At 51.9% G+C, this 24,577-nt stretch overlaps 1 protein-coding gene across 5 annotated transcripts in view; it reads right to left on the bottom strand.

The window, feature by feature from the left end:
- Positions 1 to 24,577, bottom strand: part of Csmd2 (CUB and Sushi multiple domains 2) — a 548,321-nt gene that overhangs the window by 266,939 nt on the left and 256,805 nt on the right. For all 5 annotated transcript variants that reach the window (XM_046468882.1, XM_046468883.1, XM_046468884.1 and 2 more), the window contains exons 6-7: positions 18,639 to 18,751; positions 5,265 to 5,342 (exon numbers count right to left, since the gene is read on the bottom strand). In XM_046468882.1, the coding sequence (XP_046324838.1) occupies positions 5,265 to 5,342; positions 18,639 to 18,751 (191 nt within the window). The remainder of the gene's footprint in view (positions 1 to 5,264; positions 5,343 to 18,638; positions 18,752 to 24,577) is intronic.

Here is a 24,577-nt window from a genome sequence, read left to right as displayed (position 1 = left end):
ACAAATTCCTTTGCAAGAAAAATCCAAGTGAAATTTACCAAGAGTCTGTGGGCTCCGTGACACACTCCCTCCACCAACAACCACCTGATTCCCTCATCCCACACCAGTGGCCAGAGGTGGACCGTTCATAGCCCCTGATGACCTCCCCACCCTGTGCTCCAAGGGGTGGAGACTCTAGATGAGATGAGCCCCCCCACCTCAGCCCCCAATGGAGAAATGACTCAAAGGAAGTTAAATAAAAGGTGGATGCATGATCAGAAATAGTAAAGAATGTAAGAGAAAGCTGAAGTTTGAAGTTGAAAGCAGGGACTTGAGCTCAAATATTGATATTTCTTCTGCAAAACCTCTTCCCATCAGCCATTTGTCAAGCCAGAGTAAGTGGTAACCAAAGAATTCCCCCAACCCTGCCCAATGTCACCGGCCAACCCCACCAAGTAGAGATGGGATCTGTGGTTCCAGCAGGTAGTGTAATAACCCTGACACTTGCCAACACCAGACTCCTATTTACAGAAACCATATGCACAGTTTTCTCCACTAGAGTAGATGCTTGGTCCTAGGGTGGCAGGTACAAACACAGTGCAGAGGGTGAGTCATTGTCAGTCCCTGCCTGACCATTGTTCTTGGATGCACTCACTGATGAGGGGAGAAGCACTCACAACTCTGGATTCCTGGCTTTGAGGATGGCCAGGAGTTGCCTGGCCAGAGGAGTTTCACTCAAGGACTCACCCATCCCACAATCCCAATAGCAACCTCTGTACGAGAAGTTGTAGGGCATCTGGAGCATCAGGACCTGAGTTTGCCCATGTTCCGCTGCTTCCATTCAACATCCCATAATGTGAGCAACGAGCTCTATAACCCACTCATTCATTCCTGCACATGAGCACACAACAAACAATCATTGAGCATCCAATGTGCACAAGGCCTTCTTTTAGATACCATAGGAGATGCCAAGTGTAGTCAGATATGATTACTATCCTCAAGATGCTTCCAATTGCGTAAAGATATGGAACATGGAAATGAACTACAGAACCGCAGTGGGGAGGGGATGAGCATGCCGCTACAGGGATGTTCAGAGGGAGGACCAGTGTCATGTTGCTGGGAGAAGTTCGAAAGGCTGCCTGGAGGAGGAGGTATTTAACATGGACCTTCTGGAGAGGTAGGATTTGAACACAGAGTGACAAAGACAGACAGACAGACAGACATGGTATTATGGTTTGGATCTGAGGTGTCCCCTAGATAGCTCATGTGTGAGACAATGCAGCAATGTTCAGATGTGAAACGATTAGATTATGATGGCTATAATCTAATCAGAGGATGAAGTTACAATTGATGGATTAATAATCTGAATGGACGGTGCTGGGTGGTAACTGGAGGCAGGGGAGGCGTGGCTGGAGGAGTGGGTCACTGGGGGTGATATATCTCGCCCCTGGATCCTCATTCTCTTTCTGCTTCCTGGATGCTCTGAGTTGAGCAGCTTTCCTTCACCAGACCCTTCTGCCATGATGTTCTGTCTTATCTTGGGCCCAAAGCAATCAAGCCTTCCAACCGTGGACTGGACCTCTGAAACATGAGCTGGAATAACCTTTTCCTCCTCTAAGTTGTTCTTGTTAGGTATTTTGGTCACAGCAATGAAGAGCTAACTGACACACAGGAGAAAGGTGGAAACAACTGGGGGTTGCTCAGTGTGGCCAGACGAGGGGGTGTGTGAAGGGTGATAAGGAAAGTTGAAGATGAGATTTCAGAGGTCAGAATTTTAAGGGGTTTGAGTCTGATCTCAAATACCACGGGGAGCTCCTGAAGAGTTGTGAGTGGGAGAAGGGACGGTGAAACCTGGATTACTCTCATTGTGAGATGAGTTAGGAAGTTTGGTGATTATTCATGGACAACAAGAACCTGATAATGGGGACAGGCAATGAGACAGTGGGAAAGGACATGGCAAAGAAAGGATCACCAGAGCTTGTGGAGGACTAGGACAGGAGAGGGAGCAGGGTTTCCTGGGCCCGGGGCCCTGTGAGAATGTGGTAGTTGATGGAGGCCGTGTGGGTGGGGATCCCAGTTTAGACTCACTGGCTCTGAAGCTCATTTCTAAAGGTAGAGGCCTAACAAAAACCCTGTTCAAACATCCAGGTGGTCAAGCACGTGGATCTGAGGACTGAGGCAGACTGCATGCTCAGTCAGACACCACACACCGGCAGCGTGTGACAACGAGTGCAAGGCCTTCTGGGTAGTCTCCTTTCTCCAACCCCCACACTGCCAGGCTAAGGACAGTTCCTCCCCAGGATGCTTCTCCCCTAAACATGCCCCCTACCTTGCCAAGCTTCTACCTCCAGAACTTTTACATCCTAAACAAAGCCACCATTCCTACCAGCCCAGAAACTCTTGGGCTGGGACATGAAGATGTCAGTGTCATCCCCAAAGGTACAGCAAGCTCCTGCTTCCTGGGAGCCTTGGTGTTTAGCAAGTGATGGAAAGAAGAAGACCCCAGAGGGGAGGGGAACCATGGACCCTCTCTCCAGAGGAGGTGCGGAAGATAGTCCTGAACTATACTTAGTTTTCCTGTTGGTAGGTTGGCCACTCATACAGCCCCAGTGACCAGTCCCCACCGCAGCTAAGTACCCCTTAGGTCCTGCCTACTTGACCTGCCACAGGCCACACCCATCACAGAGGTCCTGCCGCCCACCACGGTGAAGCCACACAGAGCGCTCTCAGCACGGTGACACTGTTCAGAGGTTCCCACGCCTTCTCTTCCCTCTAATTCACCACTGACACCACCCAGGAAGCAGACAGAGTTGAAGACTGAAGGGTGACGGTGGAGCTGGACCATGGCCAAGGCCCCTGCCCAGCCATAGCTCCTGACCACAGAGCAGACCCCGCTGCTCCCCTTCAGTCAGCCAGCCCCATGGGAGGTTCAGGCGCCATCCAGGAAGTTTCCAACCCAGCCGTGACACAGCTGACACCAGGAGGACCCAGCAGGCGACGACGGCAGTCCCAGGAGGACCTTCACGCCTCCCCAGGAAACAAGTAAACATTCATCTCAGTGAACTGGTTACTAACTAATCATGGAGGCAAGAGGCATTGCCCTTTTCATTGCTTCCTGCCAGTCTTCGCTGTCCATTTATACCCAGTGGCTGGTGTTGACCGTGTTGATTTACTTTTGGCTACTAAGGGACAGGATGGAGTGTGGGTCTTCCCCTGCCCCTAGAAGGCCCCTTAGTAAGGACAAGCTGTGACATGCTCAAAAGGCAATGCCTTCTACCTGACTGAAGGGAGACACCGACAGATGGGTGGCCAGGAGCAATGATGGCCAGGGCTTTGGGGTACTCATAGATTGCCTGGTCAAAGCAATCGGCAAGGTCCACTGCTCCCCTCAAGTGGAGGACCTCTTCCCAGGGAACTGGGGCAGAACCCAAAGGGCCAGATATCTACAGACATTTGGCTTCTGGCCTCTGAGCAGCCTGGTCATATCCATACTTTTCCGAGGAAATCTTGGAATGAAGATTATTAATCCCTTGTTGATGGAAAGATACTCATATATTTAGAGTGTTTGCATTATTTCATTAGAATAAGGTTTTTGTCATATTTCAGAGGGAGCTTTGGGCATGAAAAGCACATGGACCTGCTCCAGAAAACCACCTCCAAGAGCACAGGCAGCTTCTCAGCTAGTTCATGGACCCCTGAAGTCCAAGGTCAGGAAGGTCCACATTAGATCCAACAGTATCCTTCAGAGGAAGGCTAGGAAGGGCTTTGTATCCCCATTTCTACAGATGTGGAAGCTGAGACATGAGTGTCCTGGGTGGCATGGCCACCTGAGGACACCATTGGGATGAGCATTTGGTCCCCATGCAGGCCATTTCCCTAAGTTTGTCCTGGAGCCGCACCAGGGCAAAGTCAGAAATTGAACATGCCTTCCCCAGCTCATATGGTCTCCTGTGGCTAGACAGAAAGTACCTGTGAGGGTTAAGGTCACGGCTCCAGCCTTCTCTTCAGATTCTCGGCCTGGCCCAGGGATCTCTGCCCCTTCCCCATTCAAGCAGAGCAACAGGGCCTCCCGACGGCCCTGTTATCCAGTCCCCTCAGGCTGGGGCCACCAGAGATGCTAGATGCCAGCTGTGCCATCTCCATTCCCAGGTCTTGAAAATCCAGACAAGTCCCTCTACCAAGGCTCAGGCCCGTCGGGACCAGGCCCCAACTGCCCCTGCCTTCGACCTTCTCCGGGTCACACCCCCAGCACAGAGCTGGGAATTCCATGGTGGCCCCATCTCTCCATAACAGGCCCTTCTGGCAGCACACAGAAGTGACATGGAAGGAGGGCGATGAGGAGGGCAGAGAACCAGGCAGGCACCACTAGAGAAGCAGGGAGGGGGGAGTGGAGACGTGAGGGGAAAGATGGGGGAGAGTGGGAAGGCGGAGGAGAGAGTGGAGGGAAGGGGAGGAAAGAGAAGCAGAAGGACAGGAAGCGGGAGGAAGGGGGAGGGAAACCAGGGGTCAGTCATTCGGGGGACCAGGGCAGGCTCCCTGTACTTGCCTCCAGAAGGCAAATGGAAGATTTCTGGAAAAGCCTTCTGGGGGCCCAGAATCCTCCCTGCCCTTTGTTCTCGTTCAAAAGGCCCTCGGCACAGAGCCCCATCAGGTGTTTCCCAGGGTGACATTCCAAATGCCCCCACCCCCAGCCCTGGAGCCCTTTTAAACTTCCAAACACGGTGGCAGAAACTTGTTCTCGGAGATGTGATCCCCGCTGTGAGCCCCAGCCCTTCACCATCATCCTGAGAGGCAGGAGGACTCCCCCACCCCAACCTCTGGCTGTCCCACCAGGCCCCTTGGAGGAGGTCCCTAGGCATGTCCCTTCCTCTGCTCTCAATCTGGCTTTGGGAGCTCGCGCTGGGGCTCAGTAGCCCCCTAGATCCCACCCCAAGGTTATTGACTCCTAGAAGAGGAGCCAGAAGAGAACCGTCTTAGCAGGTGGAAGTGATTCAAAAGGAAAAAATAAAGAGAGAAATGTAGTAGTAATGACTCCCTGGACTGCGGTTCAGATGGGAAGTGAGGGGGGAAGGGGAAAGGGGAGGGCAGGAGGAGGAGGAGAAGGCAGAGGACAGGCCCCGGGCCTCCCATTGGCCACCGGGTCAGTGTGTCCATGTGCAGAGCCCAGGATGGAGGGAAGCAGGGGTGAAGGGAAGCCATCCAGCATCATCTGGTGTCCCCACAGTCACAGCATCAGCAGATCTGACCCACGCAAGAGGCCCAGCGGGGGGCGAGTGGACACTTACATACAGATGTCTTCCGGCTGCTGTCCTTGCTGGGCATCAGCTTCACACCTCGGGACTTCAATTCGATTTGCTTCTTGACTGGAGAGGAGAGAAGAGAAAAGACAACTTGAGTTGTCTGTGGCCAGGGATGGGCTTCCTCTAGAATGACCCATTTTCTGGTCTGGAATATTCTATAGAAGTGACTTTTAAGCAGGAGCTCCTCTGAAGGGGGACATACCGAGGGCAGCAGGGACTCAGACGTGGAGGAGGAGATGCTAAGAAGGCCCACCCTCTGGGGGTAGCAGGAAAGGTGCCCTCCTACTTGGTAGGCTCTGGGACTCCCTGGTGGCCCTTACAGGTAACCGATATGTCACCACCAGATCTACTGAGTTCAGTCTGCTCCTGGTGAACTAGGTGTGAGCATCCAACTGAGAAGCCCCACAACCTGCTGAGGTTTGAATCTGTAATGTCCCCCAAGGACCCTTTGTTAAGGGCTCTGTCCCCAGCCTGTGGCCCTGCTGGGAGGTGGTTGGACCTTTTGGATGTGAGACCTAATGAAAGGACACTAGGTCACTGAGGGTGGGCCCTTGAAGGGGATTTGGGGACCCTGTCCCTTCCAATCTTTTTGTTTTCGTGGCTGCCATAAGGTAAGCAGCTTCCTCTGCCACATGTTCCCGCCAGGATGTACTGTGTCACCACAGGCCCCAAAGCAATGGGGCCCATCGGTCATGAACTGAAACCTTTGAAATCCTTGGAGCCAGAGTCAAAGTTCCCTCTTCTGAAACTGATTCACCTTGGGACTGCGTCACAGGAGTGGGAAGCTGCCCAGTTGCCACTCCCCTCTGCCCTTCGGCTCCTCTGCAGGTTCTGCCCTGCTCAGTTTCTGAGCCAGCCCTGGCAGGGGACGGTAGATGGGGTTAGGACGCCAAGCTGCCATCCCTCCTTGTGACCACACTCGGTGATGTGATTCTGTAGTCCCTCCTGTTACTGAGGTGGAATACATTTTTCTCACCCCCTGACTTTGGACTTGATCGTTGGAATTTTGGAGGCCTTGACCTGCCAAAGGCTTAGGAAGCAGACTGATTTTGCCTTTTTGCATCTCTGTCACCATTGTGGGAAGACAGGACTAGTCCTAGGAGGATGAGAGACACACGGGGCAGAGCCAGCTGGCCTAGGTGGGTCTGGCCCACATTAGCTGACCTCTTGCGGGCAGGGTAAGCTCAGTTCTGGGAGTCACTGAGGGATAGGGCTTGGCTCCGGTGGGTGCCAAATGCATTAAATATGGCTTTGACCCTGTGATTCAGTCAAGTCCACAGCTCATCTGGACTGTGCCACACATGGCAGCAGAGCCAGCTCTCCACAGTCCCTGAGGCCACTCCTCTGTACCCATCAAGCTCCTTTGGCTGGGCTATCCCCATTTCCCAAGGAATTCTCCTGGCCTCAGAGGGTTTCGCCCCATCTCTGGCTATATGCCCAATCCCAGATCCCCTCCAGCTGGCCCAACAGGTGGGTACAGCCGTGCTAATACCGACACCCAGCCATGGTGAAAGAACTGGGACCAGCTACCTCTTATGTGCCAGGCCTGGGTGCCCTACAAGTTCTTTACTTAAATCTGCTTCCTTGGCTCCCCTCCACACCCACACACAATCCCTTAGCACATTCTTCCAAACACATCACCAATGTAACCACTGCCCATAGCCTTCTGCCTACCTCCCTCTGATAGTGCTCTCCTTGTAGCCCCATCCTCCCACCTTCCACCCTGGCCTCCTTAGAGTCTACCCTCAGCACAAGAGCCCGAGGGACCCAGTTAACACATAAACCAGCCCACACTCCATCTCTGCCTGGAGCTCTTCAGCAGTGACCCTTCTCTCCTAGAGTGAAAGCCAACATCTTTAAAATGGCCCGTGAGGACCAATGTGCTTTCCTTGTGACCTCTCTGGCCCTTTCCTTGACCTCGATCACTCTTCCCCAGCCTCTTAAGCCTCCTTGATGTTCCCACAATGCTCCTGGCATATTGCCTCAGCCTGCCAGTCCCCTGGAATGCTTCTGCCTGCGTATTTGAATGACCTGCTGCCTTTTCCCTGAAGAAATCGTGCAAAACCCACTTCCTCCTCGAGGCTCTCCCTGACCACTCCATTAAGTTGACACCTCCAACTCCCACACCTCCTTCCCCCTCCCTACTTAGTCTCCCCAACTTTCTAACATACTCTATTATGTACTGGGTCTTTTTTTGTCACCCACATTTGCAAAGTAAGCGCCACAAAGTCCAGAACTTTTACCCATGGCTGTCTCCTCAGTGCCTAGAAGAGCACCTAGTGCAGACACGGTGGGGCCTCAATAATCAGTTCATTTGGCCCTTTTTTCAAAATCTTTGACCTGTAATTATTGTATATACTTGATAGAAAATAGGGTCCACAGTGGTTTGGGTGACAGGCTGTGGGACATACAAGCAGGAAGCCACTGTGCCTTAGGCTGAATTCCAGCTTCTTTTCTGTGACCTGTCCCTGGAGCGATTCCAGGGGCACCCTTGACCTTCCCCAGCATCTGCTCCTCCCCAGCTCAGGCCCTGAACACTCAGGTGCCCACAGTGGACTTGAAGAAACACACGCCCATCTTGAAACCAAAGCCCACAGCAATCAGGGAGATCCCCCATTCTGGCTAAAGAAAAAAATTTGCCAAGGGTTTATTCTCCTGGTAAGTCGCTGTCTAAGCTGAATGCCTGATAAAATTCAGTTACTACCAGAGTCCTAGCCTCCCAGCGTGCATTCAAACCTCTTTTATAAATGTGCATTGCTCTCTGTGTGTATCCAGCAGGAAAATTTCCAATGAACACTAACGTGGACCCATTATCAAATAGAGGGCATAAGTAGGGAAACATACATTATTCAAACCTGGCTAATACTGTGTGACAGGGGAAGCATCCCTGATTCAACCATCCCCAGGGGCACTGGAGGAACCCAGCCCCATGAGAATAGTTCAAGTTCTTGGCCCTGGGGACCCCTTGGGGGATGCGGGACAGGAATGGGGCAGGGGTCTCTGTGACTCATATAGCCCATATCTGGTCAGTCTGCAAAGACGGCTCAGGAACTCCTGGCCAAGAAGTAGGGACAGAGTCAGAGTTTTCACTGTGTCCTGTCTTCCATTCTAGGGTCCAGTGGAGGGAGGGGGATGGGCCACAGATGCCATTCCCAGTGGCACTGGCTGCTCAGGATTTCCTGGTGGCTGTTGATGGGGACTGTGAGATGTGGTAGGCAGGAGAGGAGGTGTTGCCAACAGGGAGCCCCTCTTCCTCTCTTCTCAAAGTTGTACTGAGGAAACGCTTCCTGTCCTAATCCCCTCTGGAGGCCCGGGAAAGAATACTGATTCCTGTGTGATTCTGTCCCCTGATCCCTCCCTGGGAAGGCCTGACAGTCTGCCGGCTTGGTGCCTAATACTCACTGGGTTGCTTTTAGTAGGGGATGATATCATCACGCCTCCCAAGCTGGAACTAAATTCTGTTTTTCTTCTTTCACTTCCTGATACTTACTATGGGATGGAGCTTGTCAAGGTGATGAGAATTAAATAAGGAACCTGAAAAGCTACTGGGGGCCTCTAATTTACATATAAACTTTGTGACTGATTTTTCCTCACTTGCATGGCCTTTGGCTACTGCATGATCATCAGATGCACCTTACCATCCCATGAATAGAATTCTTGTTCCCATGTTGTTAGCCTGGGAAACGTAGGGCCCATGGCTCTTGGGGTAGAGGTTTCTGATTCCAACAACACAATCTCTGAAAGACAGATATCCCGGGCCCAGCTGGCCCAGGCCAGGCTCTGGGGAGGTGTGGCCCACTGTGTGGGAACGGACAACTGGGTCAGGAAAGTGGATCTAGGCAAGACTCACATCACCAAGGACATCAGCATTAAGAGACTGCCTCCAGATGTTGGGGCCTCAGTTTGTTTTTTGAGCAATCCCAGGGAAGCAGTCACACCTGGGATTGTATCTAGTGCACTTTTTTTTTTTTTAAGTCTGCCCAGGTGGGTGGTGAGCGATTGCAGATCATGGAGGACCCACAGTAAGCTCATTGATGAGCTAGCTTGGCATTTCAAAGTGGACAAAGTGTGAAGGATCAGAGAAGAGGGCAGGTCTCCCTCTAGAACTCCAGAGTGCACTATTGACAGACCCAGTCAGAAAGGAAGGTGACGGGCATCCCAATAGATGGACAAAATAGCAAGAACCTACAGAATTGATGGGACGTATTCATTCAGGTTGTACATTCATTCACTTGTGGGGTGCCACTAGCTTCATGCCAATGATACTATTGAAACACTGGTCTCTAAAAGGAATTGGTCTTTCTTTAATGACCAAGGCAGTGGAGACCAAATGGAGCCCGGAGCTGGCTTTATGTTTTTGGCTACACTCGAATTTACACCCCTCACTGCACACATATCCATGCACTCCTGAGCATGCATGTCCACGACCCCTTACACTACACATTCATGCACACGTGAACATGTGGCTACAAATAATCACATACAAAATGCAAGTCACACACATATTCGTGCTTTTCCCCCACAGGTGAACCCAGTCAGGACTCCCAGGAGAAACATGCAGGCTCTATCTGGTTGATGGAAATCTTACTAGGTACATTCATCTCCTCTGAGTGATAATGACTACAGGAGACTGCCAGGCGGCTCCATTCTTTATATTCTGCTTAATTACAAGACATTTCCCCGCTGTTGTAAAGGTTAGCGGGACACATGGTACACATTTAGCTAGAAGAATCTGGCAATACAAATGGCTCTGGAGTCTGCAGCATGAGTTATTGGGCTGATGTAACAGGTGACAAGGACCCATTAGGGCACAGGGAGGCCTGACCTGTCTGTCCCCAGAGTGCTAGGAAACAGGAGTTAGATTCTTTGTCCCAAGGGATTCAGATTTCCCTCTTCAAGGAGGAGTCCCTCCACTACTTTGGTCACCGTCCAGTGTCTGCCAAATGGTATCCTGCCAGCTGAGCCAGCCCTTACTCTCCCCGCTGCCCACTCATTTCTCACATCCAATTGGTTCACCCTTAGAAAATTTCTCCAACATGCATCCTTCTTCCAAGGGCCTAAACGAATTCTGCCTAAACTCATCCTCTTTTGCGTGAATTTCCTTTGTCACTCCCTCTAGCCCACGTTTTAAAAAGTTGCAGAGGGTGATCCTTGGAAACCTGAAATCCTATCTCTTTTTCATACTTGCAAATGTTGTCTGCCTGTCCTGCCGTCAGTCCCTCTTGTTGCCACTGAGGTTGGCTTCTGCCACAGCCTCACCACCCACCCTGAGGATGTGCTTCGATTACCCACAATGCTTTGCCAGATGAGGCCAGCATTGGGAACACTGGCTACTAATTTCACTCATATTTATGCCAAAGATATAAAATTGACGCAGATGCCTGTGATCTCATGTGTCAAGGTGAGGATCTAGCAGGGGCTGCCGCCATTCCTGCAGCTGTTCATTGCCAACTGGAAGAACACTGACCCTTAAGCAGAGGTGGGGAGCTTCAATGTGAAAGATGGCATGTCTGCAGCCAGATCAACTGACTCACGGAATAAATATAAAACTATGGACACCTGACTTGATCAGGAAGAGGCCGCACTACTAGCTACTGTACTGGCATATCTTATTGCCATGCAAGGCTTAACGACGATTAGCCAAGGCGTCGATTCAGTGGAAGCCCGGCCAGGGGTGAGGCTGCATGTGGATGCTGTAAATACAAACTTTAGAAGCAGCCTAAACCTGGGACACCCCCTGAGGAGACTCTCAGCTTGCTGCCACGTCTGCAAATGGAGGCAGGAATTAGCAGCAGTATATCTGATGTCATCTCAGAGGTTGGAGACGTGTCATCATAGCCCAGGACAGAAAAACATTGAATGTTAAATGAGAAATCGAAGGCACAGAGATGGATCAACATTACAACTCTAGCTACTCATATGACACATCCAAAGTTCAGAGAGAAGAACCCTAGGATGCTTGGGATTTCCAGGCCCAGTGCGTTGTTCTCATTCTTGAAATGGCCAATGACCACAGGATGCCTCTGGTCAGATTCGCTGGAGAGGCTTTGGAATAGGATAAAAGTTGGCTTGTAGGTAATGGTGGCTCAAGCTCCTAGTTTGGGTGACATAGAAAGAATCATCAAAACTATTGCTACTGATGATCTGGTGCTATACGCTGAAGGACTTAGGGAAAGCTGGAGAAGCTATCGTGAGTAACAACAATGTCAAGTTCTTGAGATGTAAAGGTGACAAGACGCAAATGGAGAAGCCTATGCAAGAAATCAGCGAGCCATTAGAGATCACCGCTGTGTCCACGAGGAGGGAAAATAATGAACATCTGGCAAAACTTGAGATGTGGTAGCCGTGCCCAAGATTGACAGGACAAGGGGAGAAGAAAACCAAAGGCTACAGTCACAGATGGCTGGTGCCACAGGATCTGCTATGGAAAAACAGAGGTCATTTGGCGGCCTGGGTTCATTCTGTGGATTCACTGCTCCAGCTAATGAAGAGCAAAGAATTGGCACAGAAATCACTAGAAGAGCCTCCCAAATTCTGGCAACCATTGCTAAGAAGGCAGGTGTTGAAGGATCACTGATAACTAAGAAAATTATGCAAAGTTACTCATGAGTTGCTAATGCACCATGCTTGAGATTTCTTGAATATGGCAGAAAAGAATAACCATTGTCCCCAACTAAGGTTGTAAAAGTGTCCTGTTCGGGCATAGTGGTGCACACCTGTGATCCCAGAGGCTCGGGAGGCTGGAGCAGGAGGACTGTGAGTTGCAAGCCAGCCTCAGCAATTTAGTGAGGTGCTAAGCAACTCATGAGACCCTGTCTCTAAATAAAATACAAAAACCAAAAAAAAAAAAAAAAAAAAAAAGGGCTGGGGATGTGGCTCAGTGGTCAGTGTCCTTGGGTTCAATCCCCAGTACCAAAAAAAAAAAAAGTGTTCTGAAGGATGCCATATGGGGTGGCTTCTTGGTTAGCCATAGCACATCTTGAAGCCACTGGAATTTCTAACAAAAAGGATTCTTGCATAGTAGAGGGGCCATGAGATAGGGAATGGCCTGTTCCAGTCCTTATAGTAGGATTGTCCTTATTGGTGGCCTTCATTAACAACTTTAGAGAATTTGGCTGGAAAAAAGGACTAGAGGAAAGATATTGAAGGGATTCCCTGCAGCCATCAGTCACTGGTCTCAGGGACTGAAATGCTGCCCTCTCTCTCACCTGTCCTCTGTCTGGCCTGACTCAGATGTTACCACCTCCCTGTGGCCATCTCTCCAGCCCTCTCTGGAAGTCATTGTCCTCCCAAGACTTTGTTCAGGAGCGAAACCTTTATCACACTGCACGCCATGTCCTGTCTGTCTAGTCCTGGCCCAGGAGCTCAGATGTCTGCCTGCAGGGCCTGACGCAGAGCCTGGCACACAGAAGGTTCTTGAAATCAGTTTGATGACTGAAAGGCGGAAAGGCCAACTGTTAGAAGGATGTGTGTTTTAAATTCATTTCCTGACAAAAGGGTGGGTCATAGGGTTTCCATATGAGGTGTTCCCCAAAAGCTCACATGCGAGACAATGCAAGAGAGTTTGGAGGTGAGACGACAGGGTTGTCAGAGCCTTGATTTAATCAGTGCATTCATCCTCGGATGGGGATTAACTGGGTAGCTGTAGGCAGGTAGGGTGTGGCTGGAGAAGGGGTGTCCTTGGGCGTGCACCTTTGGGTTATATATTTTGTCTCTGGAGAGTGGAGCTTCCTGTCCCTCTCTGTTTCCTGGTGTGATGTCCTCGGCCACTTCCCCCCTCCACACTCTTCCGCCATGCTGTCCTGCCGCCCCTCTAGCTCAGAGCAACAGAGCCGGCCATCTATGGACAGAGAATGCTGAAACTGAGGGGCCCCGAATAAACTCCCTCCTCTAAGGTTGTTCTCATCAGGTCTTTTGATATCAGCAATGCAAGAGGCGGATGAAAGCCCACCTGAAATCTGGGGAGCGGTGCAGGGTTGGGGTCTCTACCTGGGTAGCAGACTTATTCTGGACTGGCACTTCGCTTTGTGGCTACCTGGCCCTGGACTCCCAAGTCACGTAGCAACAACCTTCAACTTGTGGTGAGGCCCCTGGAGACCCGAAAGCTTGAAAGTAGGCTGGAAAGAGTTTGGCAGCTCAGCAGGTCAACGGGGAGGACAGGAGAACCAGAGCTGAGACAGGGGAGCCCCCAGGAATTGTCTCTGGCTGGAGGCTGTAGGTGAGCCCTGAGCATGAAGGCCACACGCTCAGGTGGAAAACATGGGTCCACGACTAGCCTCATGCATCTCAGTCAATGAGAACTGTTTTCAAATGGGAAGTCTCGTCTGCGGGCCTTTGAGATGCCTCCCGCCCCAAGGCATTCAGAAGGCAAAGAAGTCAATGGTTTTCAGTGAGGAATATCTTCTATGTCTCACTACCAAAGTTGATTTGGCAAGAGAGGCAGAGAGAGGAAGAGCAGGGTTGGGCTGGGATTGGGGTGCAGGGGAGGTGAAGCACCAGAGGACGATCATCAGGTCCGAGTGGGAGGCAACAGGCAGGTGTCTAGGGAGGAGGTGGCAGCACTAACCCTCGCGCTCTCCCTGCATAAGGTTTCACCATACAGAAGAAGTCAAGGTGGTTGGTGGGGTATGATGTCAAGGGTTCTGTTTCCTGAGCACCTACTATGTGCCAGGTATTTTGCCAAGATATCCTTTTATTTTCAATAGCTCTGTGACTTAATGACACTCCCTGTGTACAGATAAGGAGGGTATTGATGGGACTATCCTCCTGCCAGGGAAGGCCCTCAGCAGGTGTGATTATCAGTCATCACTGGGTGCATCTAAGAAGGGCTCTCCTCACCATCAGTCCTTGTAGGCTTCAGGAAAAAAAAAACAACAAAAAACCCCACAAGAGCAATTAATACCCTGAGAAGGACTGGCAAGATTCCTTACCTGGAGGCAGAGAGATCAATGATACGACCTTCACGTGTCTTCCAGAACAAGAAGGAACTTTAGGGTTTCCTTGAAGAACGTGTTTTATGCTTGGGGAGGGGGTTGTGGTCTCAGCTAGAGACCAGGCCCTTCTTCCCTGAGTTGCAGACCCACAGAACAGCCCATTGACTATGAGATAGTCCCCCCAACCCTGACACCCCTATACTAAGCAAGCGCTGTCCCTCGTCCCTGCCCCAGACTGTCTTGGTTAATAATCTTTGTAATTCAGTGACTCAAGCCACACACCTAAGAGGCTTCCCAAGGCCCTTCTCTCCTTCATCCTCCCCCACCCTCCTGCCACCAAATCCAGTTAGTCCCAAGTCCAGCGTGGCGTACCGGGGAACGGCTCTCCTGGTCTGTTTCCCCCTCACCGTCTTCCCTCCTTCGGGTGAAACTCTGTCCCTGGACCCAGGGTTCTCAAAGACTCCTAACCGTCCTGTGATTTTCATTTTCAAGCACAGATCTTTAATGAAAAGCTCCTCATGTCACCTCTCTTGCTCAGAACTTCTGCTCACCCCTCACCTCGGACGGTGGTGGCAAGCTTGGTTTCCCCAGGCTGTCCCCAACTGGACCCCACCTGGCTTTTCAGTCTCAGGCCTCAGTGACCCTCCACCGCTCACCCTTGCTCCAGGTGGCCGGCTGCCTGCAGCTGGGCAGAGCCATTCTGTGAAGCTATGAGCTGGAAGGCCACCACCCCCACCCTGCATAATCTGTGAGATTCTTCCTGGTGGCACTGACATAGTCGCAGACAAAGCGTAAATGACCAAGCAGAGCTGTGTTCTAAGAGACCTTCTTTAGGGACATTTGAATTTGAATTTTGTACAATTTTCACTTGTCATGAAATATTATTCTTTCTTTTGATTCTTTTTGACTCCTCAGCTGTTTAAAACTGGGAGACCACTCAGCATGCGGGCATCTCAGAAACAGGTGGAGGGCTGTGTTGGGGCTGGGGTCTGTGCATGCCTAAATTTTTGTGTTTCCTTAGATTTGGCCTTTTTCTGTCTCTCTGGCACCTTTTTGAGACTCGCCTTTAAGTCTTGGACTTTTTCTTGCTCCTGTTTTTTTTTTTTCTGTCTTTTTACAAGTCCCCACAGTCACGCTAATTGCCCCTTTATCTCTGGTCCTAAAACTCTTAATCGCCATAATTGCAGCCCTTATCACTCTGCACAGAGCCTGCAGATTGGCATCTGTGCCTCTTTAACCTGTTCTCTTTGAGAGCAGCGAGGGCCCGCTAGTGTCCGTCATTCTATGCTGTCACAGGGAGCGTCACATCGTTGCTCGTGGAACCCCATAGCCTAGGTGCTGACAGCAGGGGAGGGAGACTCAACTGGAAGTCAGATCCCCTGGGACCCTGTGCCACTGGGTCTACACACAAAGTCCCCTGCGCTGTGCCTGGACTGAAAGAAGAATGGGATGTGCGCGGTTGTAGGTCATTTATCTTTTTTTTTTTTTAATTTAGTTTTTGTTTCCCTGAGGGGGGAAAAATCCATCAATACAAATTAGGGATTGGTAATTATTAGCTTGGAAGGACCATAAATCATGTGAGTCTCTAATGCCTAAAGCTGAGCCTGGGTGAAACTGACCCCAGGCTGATGCTTCTCCACTGCCCCTCCAGGTCCATCCTGCACACTCCTCCATTGCACTGTATCTCTGAGGCTGATAGAGGGCAAAGGAGCCACTGGCACCCCCACCGTCCTCCCAGGGCAAGGAGCACGGCCTCTGACCCCTGCTCCTCACTTCTTGTTTGGTGGGCAGGTGGAGCATGGCAAGATGGAGGGAGAGATCCCAGGGGCCCTCCTCCTGCGCTGGCCACACATTCCCCTGGCTCTAACTCTTGCCACTGGGTCCTGTCCCCTCTAAGCCTAGTGTTGGCAAAGACCTGCTGTTTGGTCCTGGGTGGGGACCTTCCCATCCCTATGGGTTCCTTGAACCCCACCCTCACCTGTAAGTTGCCCCTTCCCGAAACTCTTATCAGCTAAGCCATGAAGCACCACCCAGCCCACCATGTTCCTGCGCTGAGGGCGAAGACCCTTCCTCCGGTGGTCGCCAGTGCTTGCTAAATGCTCACGGTACCTCCTTGCACTAGGCACCGGCCACCTGGAAATCACTAGAAAAACTAGGTTCTGGGGGAGGATCACGTCTTAACACAATTACCGCATTAACCGTGTACTAATCATGTGTCAACCGCGCAGTCACCAGGCACTTCAGGTCCAGACTGACACCGCCAGGGGCCAAACTGGGGCTTTGACACCCTGAGACCTTGAACCCTCAGCACTCTCTCTAGGGCTCTTTGCTCATCTGTTAAATGGGGCACCCACTGACTGCAGGAGCAACATCATCAATGGTGACGCCCACAACCAAGGAAGCCCCTCAAACACGGGCACACACTGGTACGAAACCCCCATGGGGTGTGTGGGAGGGGCCTGGGTGGAGGGGCTGGGGCCTGACCTCAGTGAGGACATGAGCGCTGAAACAGGGTTCTTCAGCTTGAGGGGTGTTCCCTGCTGTGAACTTGTGAAATGAGTTTAGAGGTTATAAATTTAGCATAAAAAATGGGAAAGAAATGTTCAGGGTACATCACACTTAGTAAGGGTTAATTGCCCTTCATGACATTTTACCCGTAGTTCTATGGATGCGTGTGTAAACTGCACTGTGGGGAAAGCATGTATTTAAATGTATATAAATAGAAATACTATGTGCATGCTGTGGTGGGGTGAGACAGCTCAACACAGTTAAAGAGCCAACAGTCAAACAGGAAAAGGAAGCCCCTCTCCTGGGTTAACCTAGCAGATGGCCCCGTGATTCTGCAGATGAACTTGCATGCGTGTGTGAGTGAATGCAGGTTTTCCCGGGGGCTATGTGATCTCGGGCTAGTGATTCGACCTCTGTGGGTCTCCACTGAAAAAAAAAAATGGGAACAAAACCTCATACACCACCGTGCTATGGGAGGGACGTATGGGGCCAGCAAGCACGGGTGCTCGGCCTGGGGCCTTGCACACAGTAGGTATGCAATTCCTGAGGCCACCTGGTCTGCCATCGCCTGACCTCCCTTTGCCTTAACCTACTACAATGACAAACGGAGCCACCCCCAGTGCTCCCCATGCCCAGCACTTCTTTAATCAGAAGAAACTGTAACATTCAGTTCTGCCTTTTTCTCTTCTGGAAAACACGACAGAAAGATTCAGACAGGTGCTTCCCTCCCACAAAAGCCCAGCCCGGGCAGAGGACAAACGTCTCCAAGAAAGCTCTCGGGCCAGGCTTTGTTAAGCACCACAGACCAAATGGGGTTCTTGTTTAATTTTTTTAGATGTTTCAAAGGTGTCCCCTACTCCAGGCTAAGTGAATGAGGCCACTCACAAGAGGTGCAGGTTCTGAAGATGACACTTCTGCCTCCAGCGACACTTTTAGCCCAGGGACGTTGGAGAGGGGGCTCTGCTCTGCCTCAAGCCACCTCCTGGTGGGACAGAAGGCCCTGGGCTTTGGAGCTCCAAGGCCTCATATAAGGCCTTAAATTAATAGATGCCCCGTAGAAATGCATTGTCAAATCTACGAAAACCACCATCAGCCTGTGACTGGTAGCAGTTAAAGGGTCAACGAGCACGCGAGGAGACCCACCCTTGGTGTTGGTAAATTTTGAGTATTCGGGTTGGAAAGGAAGTCCTCTTCTGTCCCCCCTGCATCCCTGTGTTTCTGGATCACCTCCAGCTGCAGAGAGCTCCCTGCTTCTGGGTTAGTCCGCTCCATTTTCTCGGTGGCTCTGGGGTTAGGAACTGCGTCATTATTGACATCGAAATGTGTTTACCTGCAGTCTCACCTGCCACTCCTGGTGTGATCTGTTGCCACCTGACAGCTCTTCCCAGATCTGAGCATGTCAGCGACAACGCTCCCTAAAGTGATTTTGCCTGTGTTTTTAATATACTAGCTTTCTCAGTAAAGTGAAGAAAGAATGGAAATGTGGGACGCTCCCCAACTTTGTATGGAGGTGGGTTAAAGGTCGGTGGATAAGGTGGGGGGTCCTCTGGCTCCCAGGCAGCAATTCAGATGGCCTCGGGGAATTGGCTGAGCTTCTCAGCTCCCTTCCCCCGGGTCAGGAGACCGTACCTACCTGGCCATGTAATGCTGGGATCAAATGAGAAGATGCCTGTCGGGGGCCTGCACTGTTTCTGGCTCCTAGGTGGCATTCGTATTAAAGTCCCCATTAGCCTGGCCTGAAGAGGGGCAGCACAGGCTACCCTATTCAGAAAGTGTCACTCCCTGGTGCACAAGTCTCCAAAGGCAGAGGCGTGAGATGCAGAGGTGAGGGGACAGTCCATAGACCCAGTTTGGGGGCAGGGTGAGGCCCAGTAGAGACTGTCAGGGGGAGGAGGCCAGCGGCCCGGGCCCTGCCTACCTTGATACTGGGCGCTGAAGCCCCGCTGCCGGTGGTTGCCATCCGCCGTGAAGTGCAGCCGCAGCCAGTTCTTGCTGCTGATGACAGGGGCTGGGAGGCTGGCTCCGGTGAACCTGTGGGGACAGGACACAGCGGGTCAGGGATAGAGCCAGGTGGGACAGGGCAGGCGTCCAGGAGTGGCCCTCTCCTCCGGCCTGCCAGGCTCAGCCAGCCCAGGAGGGTGCTGCATGGCCCCAGGTGGCCCCCCAGCAGCCTGGGGCCTGAGGGTTTCTTCTCCAAGGACTCATTTCCCCGAGGGTCCCTGAGATGCCCAGAGCAGGGGCTGACCCTTCAGGCCGGGAGCAGAGGGTCAGCACTACCTCTGCGTCCCCCCTAAACATTCCACGCCCTTCCTTCTTCTGGGTCTCCTGCTGGGAGCCATTAGCCAAGTAGGTATGACAATTTCCTTGCCAGCGTACCCCATGTTGCTTAGTGGAAGGACTCCTGGAAATAGGACATTTTGCAGTGACATTGCATCTAAGGTGACCTTGCTCAAGGACCAGGGCGGATCCGGGTTTAGGGTGTTCCCGGTTTAGGATAATCCGGGTTTAGGGTGTTCCCGGTTTAGGACTATCCGGGTTTAGGGTGGTTCCAGGTTTAAGGTTATTCCTGCTGGGAATAGGGCGTATCCTGCTGCCTGAGTTCCCCTTGAGTTCTCACGGGATTCAGACAGTATTTTTTGGGAGACAGAAGCCCAGTGGGGGTGAATTTGGGCAGAGAACGTGGATTTCCCCAGAACGTGTTTGTAGACGTCTGGTGTGAGTTCGGGAATAAAGAGTTGCTGTTTGAATCTACAAGCTGTGTGGTGGCTCGTGATTTGGTGCCCAGCCAGACTTCGGCAGTCTCCGTCCCTTTTCTGCCTGGAGTAAATCCCCCGAGGTCTGGGACCCTCCTCCTGCATTGTCCACACACCTGAGGGAACCCCAGGGCCCCCTTCGCAGCACCCCGGGAAGCCTTCCTACCCCTCCCTCCCTGCTGTGAAGGCACACAGATGTCTGCTCAGATCCAGGCTTCCCCTGTGTGACCTGGGACCTGCTCCTTAACCTCTTTGAGGATGAGAACAGCACCTGCCCCAGAGCCGTCAGGATGGGAGGAGATATCGAAGGGGCAGGCGCCTGGCCCCCAGTCTGGCACACATGAGCTCACACCTTAATTTTTGCCTTCCAGTCCTCTCTGCTGCCACAGCAACTTAATTGAGTTCTCATCCAGTTCCTCGGGTGTGTGTCTCCCTGGGATCATCCCGCAAAGGGGTCGCAGAGCCCAGGGGGAGGCAGCTCAGGTCCTGCAGGAATTTGCTGTGTGACCTTAGAGAAATCACCTAAACCCTCTGAGACTCAGGGACCTTGTCTATAAAGTGAGGACCATCATCAAGGATCCAGTGGCTGCACCCCTGGTGGGAGCAAACTCTGGTGCCACCTGCTGCAGTTTGATTCTTTGTCTTGGTCCCCACGTCAAACCTAACACTAGGCAGCTCAGGGTACAGCAGAGAGAAGGTGCCACTGTCACAGGAGTGACTCCAGGGGTCTGATGAATGACTCAAAGATGAGGGCAGGCTGTAGAGAAACCACCAGGGTGGGGACAATATCCTGGGGGACTCCTCTTCCTGGAATAGAGAGAAGAAGAAGAAATAGCCCCAATACAGGACGGCATGGCAAAACTCTGCACAGCATCCAGGTCTTCAGCGGGCTAACCCCATCAGGAGGGAGCAAAGAATGAACTCACTCACTCTTTCCTCCTCCTCAAATCTCTTGCTGATGCTCCTGTTGATCTAGTCTAATAGAAAGCCAGAGGGAAAGGGGGGAATTCTGAGGTTTACCACAGGCCCATCTCCCCACGCATGGAGGGTAGAGAAAGCAAGGGAGAGGATCTGGAGGAGCAGGAGGCAGAGGTCTGGCCAAGTGGATCTTCATAAATATGTAGTAAACAAAAGACTTCACCAAGGAGTTTCACACCCTGCAAAACTGAATTGTTACTATAATGAAATCGCTGACACACACCAAACTCTAGGAATATAACCCACAGTGCTAGGGTGAGAACTATTATAGAAACCAATTACTGTATTTCACCGGATCCCATTTAAAATAGTTTATTACAGGGTGAGTCATTTAAGTTTTCTAAGGAACCACAAATGATATTGTGGGCTTCTTTTTTCCCCCCAGGCCAAATTCAATTCTATCTCAATGACAAAGTTTGGAGGTGATTTGCATACAGGAAACAGAAATAGGAGAATTTTCCTGAATAATTCAGAACCAAAGGCTCTTTACTGCCAAATGGAATGAGGTGGGGTGGAGGTGGGGTGCTGGGGTCTCAAGAGCAAGGTGAGATTAATGAGGGAGATTGTAACTGGGAATCAGCAGGACTTCCCCAGCTCCTGAGACCAGGTGATGACTTTAACCAGGTCGCTTTAACTTGAGAAACCCTGAGAGCATCTCCCACCTCCAGTCTCTCCCACACCTTTCTGGCTCTCAGGAATTCCCCAGAGTGTTCATTTCCAAGGTTAATCTCCCAGGACCCTAGGCATCTTTCCTCTGTACTGTCCCCACATCTGCAGGCTTCCGTGTTGAGCATTTGAGAGTTTTCTTGACTCTCAATAGGCAGGACCTCAGCAAACTTGGCCACCGAGATGGTGTCAGACTTTGCTCCAAATCCTGCAATAGGGGGACCTGCCAGTGTGTGGGATGGCACGGGGACACTGAGAGGCCTCACACCGAGCACTGGGAGGACGGAGGGGTACACAGGGTGACTCCGTTCACAGGGACACTGGAAAAGACTCATGGTGGGGCAGAGAGAGGTTGGGGGTGCTGGGGGTCAGGGGAGCAGGTAGGCTGGGAGGGAGTTCAAGAGGGCCCTGGAAAGATTCCATGTCTTGAATGAAATTCGAAAATATGGTAGGTACAGCATTGTCAAAGCCCCAAAGAACTGTACATTTACAATGGGCGATTTTATTTTATGTAAATTATAACTTAATAGAGTTAATTGAAAATAAAACAAAGCAAAATGAGTCTTCAGTGGCTCTAATAACTCAGAGTAACTTAGGTTGACCTACAAGGCCTTTAAAAAAGCCAGTTGCCCTCCATTCTCCTGCCTCCTCCTCTTTTATTCTCTTTATTCTTTAGGCTCCAGCCATGTGGGACTCCTTGCTGTTCAATACTGGCCAGGCCTGCTCCCGCCTCAGGGCCTTTGCACATGCTGTTCCTGCTGCCTGCTACTCTTGACTTTTCTCCCAGACCTTCAGCTGCCTCACCCTCTTTTCTTCCTCCAGGCCTTTGATCAAATGGCACCTTCTCAGTGGAGCTTGCCTGGTCTGACACCCATCTGTCTTTTCATCTTGAGTGTGCACACACAGACAGTGTGCACACATGTGCACACAGTTCTCTAGTCAAACAGAAGAGTTTGGTCCTGGAACACACGCTGCTTTTCTGAGCTTCTCTGCTTTTACCCTTGCTGCTCTGTGTGCCCTTTCCTGCTGCATCCTCTGGCTGCAGAGAGAGGTAAGGAAACTTCCTCAAGGTCACACAGCTATTCAGTGGCAGAGGTGGGATTCGAACCCAGGCCAACCCACTCAGGACCCAGGAACTGAGCCATTGCATTAGAGTGTCACCTATAGGCAAACACAAAGGGAGGGCGGCAGAAGCATTGAGGCTGAATTCCTTCCGTTCTGTTCCTGTTCTTTCCCTCCTTCTTCCCCACCCCACCAGGATCCTCTTTAATTTTGCTCCCTCTTAGAATCGTAATTAAAGGAGAGAAACACAAAGAGAGATTCTCCCCTTCAAACCTTTCTGTCCACATTAACTTCACTATGGGGGGCCTGGGGAATTCCAAGTTCGCCCAGTAAATTGCTGTTGCAGTACAACATAAAATGTATTTAAGCAATTACACTCAATTTTTTTTTCTTTTTGGTAAATTGACTTCCATTAAATGGGGCTTCATTAATGGAATCTGGCTAGGGGAGAATCAAAATAAAAGTCGCTCCGTTTAATGCCTGTGGCTGATTAGGGAAGTCGTGGCTCTGAGTTCCTCAGCACAAAGCTCTGAGCCTTTCTCTTGCTAATGGGAAGGCTCAGGGCGGACTGCGTGGGGAGCCATCCATCTCTTCTTAGAAGCTTTTTGTGCAGTCGGGATTTGGGGGTGCTAGGAGACACTCCCCACATGATGACCATAGGGACTCTCAAGGAATTGGAGAGAAAGGAGATCATGGTTTAAATCCTGGCATCCCTGGAAACTGGCAGCCTCTGGACAAGGTTCCTTCATGCACCGGCCAAGCCAGAGTGTGCGAGGGCTCTGAGCTTCCTGGACCTGTGGAGTCCCCGGAATTCTGTCACCTCAGATCCCAGCTGTGATGCACCATTCTCCGTGCAGGGTCCACTCCTGGGTCAATGGCATCTGGCTTCATGTCCCGAGAGCCTCCATGGGAGATGTCCCCCAACTAAGCCACGCACACAGCCCATGTGGGACTCAGGGGTGAAGCTCCCTGCATTTTGGTGCTGAGCTCACCCACCCCTCCGTGCCCGAGGATGCTGGGGGGATGGAAGACAGGGGAGGGAGGCTCTCGCTGCCCTTTCGGTGCTCCCAAGCCCTCTTCCCTTCTCACCAGCCACCAGGGTTGGACAGGACCCCAGGGTGCAAGCAGGGAAGCCCTTGGGTCTTGGTCAGTGGTCAGCCAAGGGCACCAAGGTCCTTATAGGAGACTGGTTCCTGCTCCTGCCCCTGGCCAAGCTACCTCTGCTCCCTGCAGCAAACCTTTGTCAACTCCGTGCTGACACCTGGTCTCAGCACAGTGATTTCCATGATCACCTTCCGACAGCAGGTGCCTGGGTTCTATGTGTGACGACGAGCCCTTTCCCAAGACAACCCAAGATGTTAGACGGGTTTCAGAAACTCGTGCAGACCTCTAGGAGGCCAGGCCCTGGGAGTGGGAGCCACAGCTCCCTCAGCTCTGGCCTTTGAAAAGGGCCCCTTGGCCTCCCCAGGCTCTTCCCCAGAGGCACCTGCCCGTACCTTCATGCAGGCAGCCCCCGGGGCCTGGGATCCCGATAAAGACTCAACTCCAGGCTACCTGGGGTGGACGTGGGGTTGGTTGCTGTGCTCTGGTCACACTGAAGCTTCCCAGCTCTACATGCTCTTTAGAACACCCCTCCCCGTCACCCAACCCAGATCCCACCCTCCCCTGCGCCCCTAGGGCAGTTGTGGCCAGCTCTCCCCACCTCACGCCTCACAACCCCGTGGCTTCCCACAGGGGCTGCAGAGACAGCCTCTGGCCTGCCCTCTGCTCCCAGCCACCTTCCACGCTCTGGGATGGGTCAAGGCCCTGCCTTGCTGGAAGGCCAGCGGTGAAGGGTGCACCACAGGATTCAGAAAAAGTCTAAACCTAAAATCACCTTCCCTCCCCGATGAAACCTGCTCTGGGCTCCAGCCGAACCAAGGGGCTCATATGTTCTGGCACAGGGACGACACTGTGCTACGCCCCTGTGCCTTTGCACACGCTCTTCCCTTTCCCTGGGAAGCCCGTTCCCATCGCCCCACCCGACTACCTGGTGAAACAGTGCGGGTCCATAAACCTGGCCCACTGCCCCTCCCCCACCTCGCCCCTCCACCCTGTAAGCTCCCTCCACACCATGGACGCACACCAGCCACCGTTTTGGGTACACCGAACTGCAATCATCTTTTGATGTGACCACCTTCCTGTTAGAAGGTGAGCTCTGTGGGGCCGGGGGAAGAGGCTCTTGGTGTCAGTATCTCTGGCAACACTGCACCTTGCCTGGTGACCCACGCCACAGAACAGGGACTGGCCGGCTGTGGCTTGCTGCCTGTCTGTGTAGATAGTTCCCCTGGGTCACAGGCACGCCTTGTGCACATTTACACAGCGTCTGTGGCTGCCTCGGTGTCCCAATGGCAGAGTT

The sequence above is a fragment of the Marmota monax genome, unplaced genomic scaffold, assembly GCF_021218885.2.
Source record: "Marmota monax isolate L192 unplaced genomic scaffold, Marmota_monax_Labrador192_F-V1.1 WCK01_AAM20220418_F8-fsc00008, whole genome shotgun sequence".
Lineage (NCBI taxonomy): Eukaryota > Metazoa > Chordata > Mammalia > Rodentia > Sciuridae > Marmota > Marmota monax.
This window is presented reverse-complemented; position numbering and strand designations above follow the sequence as displayed.